Consider the following 11352-nt stretch of genomic DNA (forward strand, 5'->3'; position numbering starts at 1 on the left):
ATATTTTCTTATTGAAGAATATTCCCTCTAATTTTACAAGACAAAAAGAGTATAGCTCACATCACTTACTCCATAAAAAAATGCTCGTACATCAATCATAAAAATTGACATGGAAACTTTTATTTTCCAATTAAAGTAAACAAATGAAATTTCTGATTTTCCGGGATAGAGTATAATTGTAGGCGGGTTTCCAAGCATTGTTTCATCCACATCCATCTGTTTTCATCCATCGAGCCAAGTTGGCCAGGACCACACTCTTGCCACGTTAGCAAACGCATGCAAACTTCAAGTGTACGAAGAGATCGGAATAGATCTGAGCCGTAGTCCAAGCTCCTAGATCTAACGGCTGAACGCACTCGGGCCGCCACCTAATCCGAAGTAATTCAGAGGCCTCAAAATATCCACAGGGTTCACAGCGTCCACGTCGGATTCGGATAGGTTCAAACTCAACGAAAGTCATGGATTCGAATGCGGTAATATTTGAAATCCACGAAAGAGACCTACGTACCGACCCGGCTGCTGCGACCTGCTGCTTCGTGAATATCAGCAGATTTCGCATCATCATAATCTACAGTCAAACTTCGATCAGAGATGTTTAAGTCCGAAACGTAGATTTAAATCAGCTAATGGACTTGGATTGTTTTAGATCTTAGGCACTGACCAGTTGAGGAAGAGCGAGGAAGGTGGTACCAGGTGAGGGTTGCGTTTTTTTTCTGTAGGACCTTTCGTACCGACCGGGTTGTCGTTTTGGGGTTCATCTCCATGAATGGAGCCAGACTGGCCTTGTTTTCAGGAAGCGTTTCGATTGCGTGCAGGGGATCGACGCATGGAGGCATCGACGCATTGGTGTGTGTGTCTCGTTGGAGGGCTTCGTTAGACGGGGGCGGCAGAGTAGATTTGGAGGTGGATTGGCGCAGAGAGAGAAGGTTTTAGCGGAGACTGTTTGGGATGTTCGCAAGTTTGGAGAGGCTTTGCTGAATTAGGCTGGAGTGGTGGGCTACAGGGCGTGGTGCGGATTTCGACGTAGCCCACCATTTGCCGGCGTGTGGGGGATGTCTTCCGGGGAATTCGGTGCAGAGCTGTGGCTCTTGAGAGTACTGGAAACGCATCTTGGCTTGTTTCGTCTTGGCTTGGAGTGTAAGGGAGACGATTGGTGAGGTGGATTTGTTGAGGGAGGAGTGTGAAGAGGTTTGGTTTGCGTTGAGAGCGAGAGAGCGAGAGAGAAGGTGAGAGATCGTTGTGTTTTTTCTTGCCCTACATACTCTCTCTTAGAAGGAGAGGTTTTGGTATTGTAGACGGGCAATGGGAGGAGGAGCCATGTGGAGAAGCGTCATCCGCGTTGTGGGATCGGGGCCTACATCGGCTGCTACCAATGCCGCCATGTGCAGGATGTGCACGACTACGCCTGCCCTGAAGGCGCCTACTTCCGCTCGCATTACTTGCAATTGCCCTTCGGACATTAATGCGCCTGGAAGTCAAGCTAACTCTGGTTTGAAGCAGTATTTTGACGTTGAAGATTGGGAGTTCGCCGGAGATGACGAGAGGGACTACTTGGTTTTCGGAACCTTGCCAACGCAGCGAGAAGTGGAGGAGGCAACCTCCGACCTCCACCATGCTTTGAAGATGTAGGCTCCTTTTGTCTCTTGTGTTGCGATACTTCTTGAGTTCTCATCTCCAGCGTATGAGAAGCTGCTTGGATTGTAGTAGGGGTTTGGCTTTGGGAGTGTGTGAATCGTATCTTTTCTTTGTTATTTCCTTTTGGAGAATTAGTCGAGGTGTGCTTGAAATTTGTTGTTTAAAGTCGTGGCAAGTATGTTAGGATCTGTATAGGTCAAGTGAGAATATACAAGGTATGGAGCTGAGGCCTTTTCTGTAGGTCCGCATTTGACATGGACTTCGATGGAAGCAAGCGGTCTCCTACATGCGCTAACTTTTCGGTTCGTACAGCCGTGGAGTGTGTGCTGCGTGTTTCGTGGTCTGACAAGCTTGTACTCTGGCAGAGGACTGTTCACGAGCAGGAGTTCAAGTCCGCTGGAGGCATCTCTTGCGAGCGCAGGATCCAGTGGTGAAGTGAAGGAAGTCACCATGTCCTCTATTGGGAATGTAGATGGAGAGGACATTGGCTATCAAGTGGAACATCCAGTCTCAGACGACTGGGTGGAACCTTCTTTTGAATTGGCTTCTTCTTCGAGGGGCAAGGAAATTGCCGGAAACGGTGGGAAAAGTGCAATGCTCGAAGCTTTTCATCAATTTCAGCACAACCCGCAGGTTCAGGTGTGTTGCTTAATTCCCCCCTGTTTGTATATGTATATGTGAAGTACGTCTAAGTAATTTGTTGAGTATAATCGACGCGTACCCTACTGACTTACTCTGCTCCCTATCATCAAAGTTTACAGTCTAGGGCTTTTATATTTTACTGTTCATCAAAAGGATTAGTTTTCCCAAATGTCTACAATTTTCATTAATCTATGGTGATGACTGAAGGGCAATCTCTGGGAACGGCCCTAAAGCTCGCAATTTTCAATTAATTTAGGACTTGTTTACATTGCAAGAAAAGTTAATACATTAGGGAATAATGTTCTGGCAGTTTATTGTTATTTTTTAATACATATTTTTAAAAAAGTCGATCGACTTTTCGCTGATTTCGGAGTAGTGAGGCTATATTTTATTATCTCTAAAATTATTTCTTCTGTAACCGAGGCGATATTTCTCGAACATGTTGCAACTCTTGCGTAATGCAGAAAATGGTGGTCTCTTTAGCCACGGACAAGGGAGTGTGGGATGCTGTGTTGGCTAACGACCAGATTAAAGAATTTAGGCAGAAGCTTCGGGAAGCCACTGGTAGGGACTTCGACTTTTCTCGTTGCATTTGGACAGTGTATGTGATTCATGTGTTTGTTTGTTATTTCAAAGGTATTTTCAATAGTTTAGACTTGACAATATTTTTATTCGTCTCTTACTTGTCATCGCTGCGATTTGAATCATACCTGCAGGTCTACTAGAAAATGGGAGTGAGGTTACTGTTGACGAGTTGGCTGTGTCTCTGAAGAAGGATACCAACATATTTTCTCACGTTTTCTGGAATACCAAGAAAGCATTCGTTCAATTCATGGCTACCTTGCAGGAGCTCATTCGGGGAATCTTCGACACCGCAGAAGAACAACTTCAGTCAACCGAGACTGATGATTTTTTCGAACGCACAGTCAGGTCAACTATGATGCTTTCTGTGTTGGTAATGTCACTAGTGGTGTTCAAGAGATCCGCTGCTCACGCCTCCTGATCGTGTTCCATGTATATATATTCGTCGACGACATTCAAGTACGGATTTTGCTGATGGTCTTCTGATGCGGTTATGGTAACATTCTTTGAAGGTGAAATTTTTTCACTCGACCCATCCAAAGCTCTGGTTGAAGGGTAGATTTTCCAGGATACACTGTAGAAGTTCTGATGCTGATGTAGGTATGGGGAGCTGGTGCGATCATGACTACATTGGTGATTTGTTCTTAATTGCGGAGGTGAAGTTTTCATTTTGAAGGCATGCGAAAACTCGTGGTGTTGTGGAATTGTGCGCGAAGATCTGTGATTTCGTAAAATTTATTACTTTGTAAATTTTGTCTCAATAGATGTTAGAAACATTTTGCCCTGTTCGTGTGAGACTCATGTACTTGAACCGTGTAAGTTGCTACTGTAAATGCCCACATCAGATTTGTTTTCCTGTGGTTGAATACGAATGGGAACATGAGTTTCAGCGAATTGGTTCAACTCCTATTGTCATTACGTGTGACTTCAATTTTCTGTCATTGTGTGGCTGCGTACGGTTGAGTTCCATGTATCATGGATTGTACACTATTCTCATACACTGAGGTATTTGGCATAGTGACTGTTCTCTGTTGTGGACGTCCTCGAACTCGATTCTAATTACATTTGCACTGAGTATAGACCGTAAGAGTTGAAGTCATTATTCATTTTAAATCATTTCTCACTTTTTTCTCTTTGAAAAATTAAAACAAAAACCAGAGGATTGACTAGGAGGAGGTAAGAAATGGGTTAGCTTTGGGAATCAGGTTGAATTTATTACTCTGCATGAGTAACCAGCAACCAATTAATCAGCATTTTCCACGTCGGGTGTGATCAAGACCAGATATGGAGTGTTGGCAACTGTGATTCTAACCGGTCACCAACCATCGTTTTCCTGCATGGTTTCGTCTCTTCCATGCCCTGCCACTTTTTCACCCACCAATGCAGTTTCTTCACCTGATCACTGCCTCCTGATTTTGTACTAGTGGAGATCCGTGCAGTTGGCCATGAAAAATATTGAGAGTTTCATGCCTAGTGATCATGCATTGCAACTCTTGGCAATTTGCAGCAACAACGTGCACATCTTAATCTTTGATTGATCAAAAGTTGAGTTATTGTTTCATTTGTGCTTCACTCTTGTTGAAAACACTGAGATATGTAGCCATTCTAAGAGGATTTTGTATTGAGTTTCTTGAGCTGTTTTATAAAAGAGAAATATATAAATTATATATATATATATATATATATATATATGTTTTATATATATATTATAGAAACTCATGCCATTGGGCATAGAAAAGTTGTTTATGGATAATAAATTGGAGGTCTTTTTGCAAGTTATGTAGGGTTTTCTATTGGTTAACAATTTCTTTGATTTTAGCCAATGAGTTGACTTCATCTCTTTGTCTTGTACCTAAGCTTCCTTATTATATAGATATTAACATTAGAACCCTTCCTTTAGTTTGGGACTAGCATGTTATAGTTGATCATGAGTGTGGAATAACAAGCAATACAATTTTCATATATATATATATATATATGATGGGCATGAAAAAAAATCACATAGAAAAATACAATACTCTCTATCTTGAAACAAAGATAACAAATAAATTTGGGGTTAAATTCTATCTTCTTTTTTTTTTTTTTTTTTTTGTGTATGCATTTTCATCTGAACATCAATTGATTACATCAAGTATTCAATCAGTCAAATTAATTATGCGAGAAGGTGATGCATAATCATGACAACATAATATTAATTGTGCACTCTAATTGATTATTTGGCTTGAAAATCAAATTCATCTACCATTTTGAAGCTTCAGAAATAAATAAATAAAATCAAATCACAATTTATAAGTGCAGCTCTAAATACTGAAGCATTTTATTTTCAATTATTAAATTCATACCTTAAAAAAATTCATGGTTAAAAATACTTCAAAAACATAATTTATATCCTCCCATCAAAATTCCTACAGTTAGCAACAACCCGTATAGCAGAAATAGGTACCTCTACCCAAAACCGTAGAAAGGCTTATAGCCGTGAATGGGAAGGAGTTCGCACCATGAGTGTCCCCGTCCTAGCGACTCTCGCATTTCAAAGCATCGGCGCGTCGCAAGTCGTTGCAAGTAAAATAAAAGAACATAAAAAACAATCGGTTTATGCACAAGTAAGGATCAGTTTAATCATCTCGTAGTGAAAATCCGGACCGATCTGCCACGGAGCGGAGCAGTGCCGAAGGATGCGCTCTGCGAGCCGCCAATTTGGAGGATTCCTGCGAGGCGGCATCCAACAGACACAGCCACAATCGTCACAGCCATGTGTAGCTGGTAACTCTAATCGGAGTCGCACCCATTTTCCTCCTCCCAATTATGATTTGTCTCAATGTTGAGATTAGGAACTCCATTTCTCTTGCCAATTCAGAAGCTGGAGCCAGCGAGGCATCCATCGTGTGTAATTTCTGACTAACAATGAGTTAAGACTTAGCCAAATTAGAACCCCAAAGGATAAACTAACGTGAACCCACGTCAAGGTTTCGTAGATTGACGTGGGTTCATGGTGTTTTTTTCTCTTCGTTTGGGAGGGTGTATATTTGAGGATGTTGTTGCTGTGCTTTGCAGAAGTTCGCGCAGTTTGTGTGCGACTTAGCTCAGGGGCGTCTTTCTCACTTCAGTCTTCAGCTGTAGTTTCTCGACTGTCATCTTTCACTTCTACCGATCCTGTTTTAGGCATTTGATATGACACTACTGTAGTTAATCGGAATGCTTTTGAATGAACCCTAATTTAAACCTTGGGGCGGTCCGATTCCTGGAGGATGTGAAGCGCATCGAATTATGGTTGTCATGGAACTTTGTCTTGTATCGTGGATCTTTGGCTTGTTGTTGTGCCGGATTAAACCTTTGACTCTATTCCATATTTTCATCCTCTACATACCTTGTTGAGGTGTTTTACAACAAGTGTATCGAGCATTAGCAATGGGGGTCTCAACGAGCACGAACTAAGAATCGCACGACCGCTACCAGAACGATGAATTTGCGAGGTAGATATGGCGAATTCGGTGATCTGTGATATATGTGCTGCAGAAGTTAGAGTGCCGCAGTTTCATGACGATTGGGTATCCGATTCGTCGTTCAAATAAATTTGGCAGAGCTGTGAGGGTGAGCATCCCGCTGAAAAAAATTCGCTTACAACAAATATACCGTTACAAGACTGATACCTTCGTACTCTTGTCTCAGAATCGCCTAGTGAGCAAGGCAATGTCTCTCTCTCTCCATTGAAGCTGTTTCTTGGTCGCAATTGTTTCGAAATAAATTTTACAAGCAAGCTGGCCGAAATGCTTAAATTCAATATGACCTTGAATCATGTACGAGTTTCTCCTTGTTAGTTATCTGGAGTCGTGGTGCTTGGAAGCTACTTCAGTTAGCAGATGAGACATGGAGGTCCTTGCCTATTGTCCACAAAACAAATGGAGAGCAAGTCTGTTTTGATTACACACTTGCAATGTCGTTGTTTGTGAAGAGTTGTTAGCAACAATTAAAATCCTAATTGTATTGGATTTGTTGGTAAAAATGGATGCTGCACTTTGATTGTATTGCAGGATGTTACGACAATAGCAAACCCCCTTACGAGAATCAAGTAATATATAATTTTATGGGCAATTACACCGTTCAGGGATTATTCCAGCATCAGGAGATTGAGAGGGTTGTGTTAATGTACCTGGGACAACAACCAGTAGCTGATAGTTTTTTTTCGTAACTTTGTAGACTATTATGTTAGGTTAATCATCCTTGGGAAATCTCTTGAACACATTAATGGTTTTATTTCAGTTAAGATTATGGTTTCAAAAAACTATGTAATTCACACATCTTCCTTCATGCTTTCCAAGATTTGTCATTACTTAGAGTTCGACTTAAAGCAAGCTGAATTTTCGCTCCCGCAAGGATTGTTGTAGAGTTTCTTTTCGTCCGTGTGTGCCACTGATGGGTCCTAATATTGCTTGCCCGTGCAATTTGGTGGCAGCGCTGCTTCATTCTATGTGGTAACCAACGAACACTGGAAACTAGCAAGGACTATCATGGTTGAAAGTTCTACCTGTGGCTTGGAAATTTGAGATATGTAATTTAATGAAGATTGGGGGATGAAGCGGGTAGGAGAGCGAGCTCATCCTCGTGATCTCCCCTCCCGACCTTCTTCGCATGTGAGTGACAACTACCCATTTGTTTTAAGTTCTGCAAATATCATTCGTATGTGGCGCACGTTGCTTCATTTCCAACTTTCAAAATCTTGTCTAGCAAGTCTGATATCTATGCAGTGGGTTGCTACCGCAGGTACATTTAGAGTCGACATTGGTGCGTTCACCACAACCCAACATTGTCAGAAAAGATCTGGAATACGAAATGATGGGCAATTTATCTTTACATTTCCCTCTTTATCCTCTCTTCTTGTACACATGGGGTACTGGGCCGAGATTGTTAGATACCCTCGGCTCCAATCTTTCCAGTTCAAAATCTATGAGAGATTTTTAGGTCAAAATGCATCAGCTTATAAATTTGTGAGACGGGGGCGCACTATTCTGAAACACAATCAACTTCCACAATTATGGGGAGCCACTGGGTCATTCCTCGTGGTTCCTCCACGGTTCTAACGGTATGTTTACCACCAGCTTGTTCTACGTGATAATTGAGGTTGGAGTGAACCGTAAACCGTTCTACTTGGACATTGATACAGGAAGCTCCTTCACTTGGCTACATTGCTGACTCAAACCTACTATCCAGTGCATCAAACTGGTTTGCACTCAAATCTCAATCCAAACCCTAAGTTGTCATTCTAGATTGGATAAGATCGATCTTCGTTGATGCATTGTTGGTGCTTGTTTCAACAGCTTCATTCGATTGAATTGGCTTTGACACTGAGATGACAGGGTCCGAATGGATTTTATGACGCAGTAAATTTCAACCGTACTATTCTCTACAACGATGCTTTGTGTTCCTTAGCAAATGACTACCATGATGACAAACAGTGTAATTCCAGTCCAACGATTACTGTAAATACGGTCTGATTTATGCTGATAATTTAGAAACGCGAGCTCGTGTCAAAGACAGTATGGCCTTGACATACCACTTACAATATGTGGATGTTGAACTTGTTTTCGGGTAAGGTTATCAACCACAATCTAATGTTTCTCTTGTAGGTATGCTTTAATTCTCTGTGCTGCATAGAATACATTTCCTGGCGCTTGTCGAAATCTGGAGGCTCCTGTTGACTTTGTAACATTACTTCATCAGCTTTAATCCTTGGATCTTTTCAATCGCAGTTCAAGGCATGTTACTTTCTGTACCAGAGGAGCTCATTGAAAGACCTCATCACAAGCTGACTGAAGTAAGTGTTGTGCATTTGCAGGTGTGGGTATGAGCAGCGGGGCTGTGCATATGAGTTTGGACCAGGTAAAGTAGATACGCTTCCATCTGATGGAATCATGGGGTTGAGCAGGAAAGAGGCTGCAATCCCTGCTCAACTGCATGCAGAATGCCGAATGGTGTTGCTGAATGCCATTCGGCATCTGCATTCGCCGTGTTATTGGCCATTATTTTTTGCGCTTTCATGAAAGCGTGGCGACTCATGTGGGCGTTTTGCATCTTCGTGAAAGTCCTATGACAACCAAAGGCATCACATGGGCCAGGATGATCATGCGACAGCGTGTCAAGTACGACACGATATTCATTGAAAGCTCTTGTAATGGATTAATCCTACAAATTCAATAATTTTGAATGGGTGTCTAATAATTTTGCTATGCGATGCATGTGTTCACATCTTAAAGAGTGTAATTTGTTTTGGAGGAAGTGGTGGTAATTGATAAAATACAGATCATATTGACTTACAGTATACAGTCAGCATACGAAGGTGAAATGGTTGAAGTGAAGCATGGGAACGGCCTTGTGACATCATTCGATAGGAGCATTCAGAACGCTTCGTAACTTTTGACTCCGGCATCTCCATCACTTGATTAACACAAACACTCTTCCTTCACTTAAGTAAACATGTAAGTCTCAACTTTAATGTACATCAAAGCAATAACTTTCAGGATCTTTTGTTCCATCGAGCATTTACCGAGTCGACCCAATCCGGAGTAAACTTGGCTGAAATTGTTTTTAGTGTAGTGTTGCAAATTCTTTCTTGTGATGTGTAGATAGAGGCAAAGGTAAATAACATCGGTCATGAAGCACTTCCGAATCATGACGAGGGGGAAGTAGTAGAGCCAAGCGCTCGCTGTTGGAAGGTCAAAGATTCGTGTCATCCATCAACATTCCGTGGTGATTAAATAAGTTGATTCTCGATTTATGAGATGAATCTGGGCTCAATGTGAACAGATTCCTTTCTCGTTTCTAATCTCACAGGTTCATAAGTGAGTAACGTCACTGATCCTGAACGAATCGCGATGTGGAAAATTAACATTGAAAGCAAAACGGGTGCTTGGGTTGGATACAGTTTAACTGTGCCAAACAAGGGTTTCAAGGACATCACGGTAAGCTTCTCTTCGGATATATCGAAGCGGATTACTAGTTGGGTGCCCGATATCTTCTCAAAATCATGGCCTCAGGGAAAGTTTGTGATACCACCTTCGAACTACCTCGTGATCCGAGTAAGTCCTTCACTTCTATCCCAAAACCCTTCCCGAAGCTGCTTTCCGGTGGCATCTCAAACAACTTCATGTAATGTGTTGTTTTCTGTGGTCTTTTCCAAGTTTCTTGCATGTGTTCCGATCACATTTGCTGTTGTATAGTAAAGCACACATCACTCAACGCTGCTCGTGCGAGCTGATACAATTTCACTTTATGTGAATTAGAAAATTCAATCCTTGCAAAATAAATAGAATTCCTTTTCTCAAGATTTTTGAGAGGAAGAAACAGACCTTGATGGTCAGAGTCATGAATCATGTGTGCGCTGGATCAGCAGTGGCTCTTGAAATGCATTCTGGGCGGATTCGCTGTTGCGCCGTGATTGCAGTACTATGGTTTCTTCTTCTCCTTCCTCTTTCTATTCCTTTCCTTGTCTTTTCTTTTCTTTTCTTTTCTTTCCTTTCTTTTACCCTTTATTGGTGATCCTTCTGCTATTTGATTACATCCCATTTCATCATCTCAGCCGTTTTAGTAAAAAAAAATCTAAGCCCTAGTTCGCTCTTTGATCCTCAATTATCACCATACTTGGGTCTGACATCATCGTTTGAAAAAGTACCTCAGGGCAACAATGCAGACATAGTGTGCTTAGCACTCCTCTCCGATCCAACCTTCAAGTTCCATACGATCAGAGGTAATGTAAAGATCCAATCATATTCAAGTATGGCAGGCTCCTTTACTATAATGTACATTGTCTATCTATTGGTAAAGGTTTTGCACTCTTCTTTCTCATAAATAGACGAAACAAAAATCAATACTACATCTTCAACAAGTCTTGAACTAGCTAATTTGGTTCGATTATATATATAACGATACACACACATGTGTGTGTGTGTGTGCAGCATGTGCAATGAAAGGTTTTGTATTCGTAGTAGATAATAAGTTGGAAAGAATTGGTTGGCGGAAGTCACAGAATTGTGAATGATATTGTTTTGGTGGTGAGTGCGTCTGCAACTCATTCTGACTACCACTGGAATCACAAGATCTGCGCCTCTACTTATTTTGATTCATTCATGTGAATTGTTTTGGCTATGTAGATGGTTGAAATGGCTCCACAAGTTTGAAAAAAGTTGATATTTTAAATATTTTTTAAAAAAGAAACGTAGAGTTGAAGAAAACAAAAAACAAAACAAAATAAAAGACACAGGTTATGCCTGTACATGATTAACGATGAACTGCAACGTGCAGTGGAGTCAATTTTGATATGAAGTCCTTTATATATATGTTTGGTGTTATTCCTCAGCTTAGATTTGGATTTTTCAATGACGATTCTGTGGTCTTGGAGAGTCATTATTTGTACGTTATCTTGTGAGGAATATTCGTTTTCAAAAAGATTTTGATTTTTTTTAGAACTTAGAATCTTGTTATGTTACACTTGGATGTAAG

At 41.2% G+C, this 11352-nt stretch overlaps 2 protein-coding genes across 34 annotated transcripts; both read left to right on the forward strand.

The window, feature by feature from the left end:
- Positions 1-798: 798 nt before the first annotated feature.
- LOC112292394 (uncharacterized) lies at positions 799-3762 on the forward strand. Its single transcript, XM_024540825.3, has 4 exons — positions 799-1625; positions 2001-2274; positions 2742-2841; positions 2994-3762. The coding sequence occupies exons 1-4, from the start codon at positions 1303-1305 to the stop codon at positions 3278-3280; spliced, it is 984 nt and encodes a 327-aa protein (XP_024396593.1). The 5' UTR covers positions 799-1302; the 3' UTR covers positions 3281-3762.
- Positions 3763-3889: 127 nt separating this feature from the next.
- On the forward strand, positions 3890-11141 carry LOC112292395 (aspartyl protease APCB1-like). Of its 33 annotated transcripts, none has more exons than XM_090256501.1 (10): positions 3890-6656; positions 6891-7005; positions 7313-7490; positions 7621-7641; positions 8021-8079; positions 8214-8445; positions 8693-8996; positions 9174-9932; positions 10247-10600; positions 10809-11141. In XM_090256501.1, the coding sequence occupies exons 3-6, from the start codon at positions 7431-7433 to the stop codon at positions 8239-8241; spliced, it is 168 nt and encodes a 55-aa protein (XP_090112627.1). In that variant the 5' UTR covers positions 3890-6656; positions 6891-7005; positions 7313-7430; the 3' UTR covers positions 8242-8445; positions 8693-8996; positions 9174-9932; positions 10247-10600; positions 10809-11141. The 33 variants fall into 33 exon arrangements, with proteins under 33 accessions (XP_090112627.1, XP_090112624.1, XP_073395477.1 ...); XM_090256498.1 differs by having other exon boundaries at positions 8239-8445; XM_073539376.2 differs by having other exon boundaries at positions 7621-8445; positions 10247-10304; positions 10531-10600.
- Positions 11142-11352: the final 211 nt, after the last annotated feature.

This window comes from Physcomitrium patens, chromosome 15 (genome assembly GCF_059467195.1).
Source record: "Physcomitrium patens ecotype Gransden chromosome 15, ASM5946719v1, whole genome shotgun sequence".
Classification (NCBI taxonomy): domain Eukaryota; kingdom Viridiplantae; phylum Streptophyta; class Bryopsida; order Funariales; family Funariaceae; genus Physcomitrium; species Physcomitrium patens.

Excerpts from the sequence above, each read along its gene's own strand:
- LOC112292394 (XM_024540825.3), top strand. The coding sequence starts at position 1,303 with ATGGGAGGAGGAGCCATGTGGAGAAGCGTCATCCGCGTTGTGGGATCG. Across the intron at positions 2,275-2,741 it reads AGCACAACCCGCAGGTTCAG|AAAATGGTGGTCTCTTTAGC; the intron begins GTGTGTTGCTTA and ends TGCGTAATGCAG. Across the intron at positions 2,842-2,993 it reads GAAGCTTCGGGAAGCCACTG|GTCTACTAGAAAATGGGAGT; the intron begins GTAGGGACTTCG and ends TCATACCTGCAG.
- LOC112292395 (XM_073539360.2), top strand. The coding sequence starts at position 7,431 with ATGAAGCGGGTAGGAGAGCGAGCTCATCCTCGTGATCTCCCCTCCCGA. Across the intron at positions 7,491-7,604 it reads CCTCCCGACCTTCTTCGCAT|TGGGTTGCTACCGCAGGTAC; the intron begins GTGAGTGACAAC and ends ATATCTATGCAG.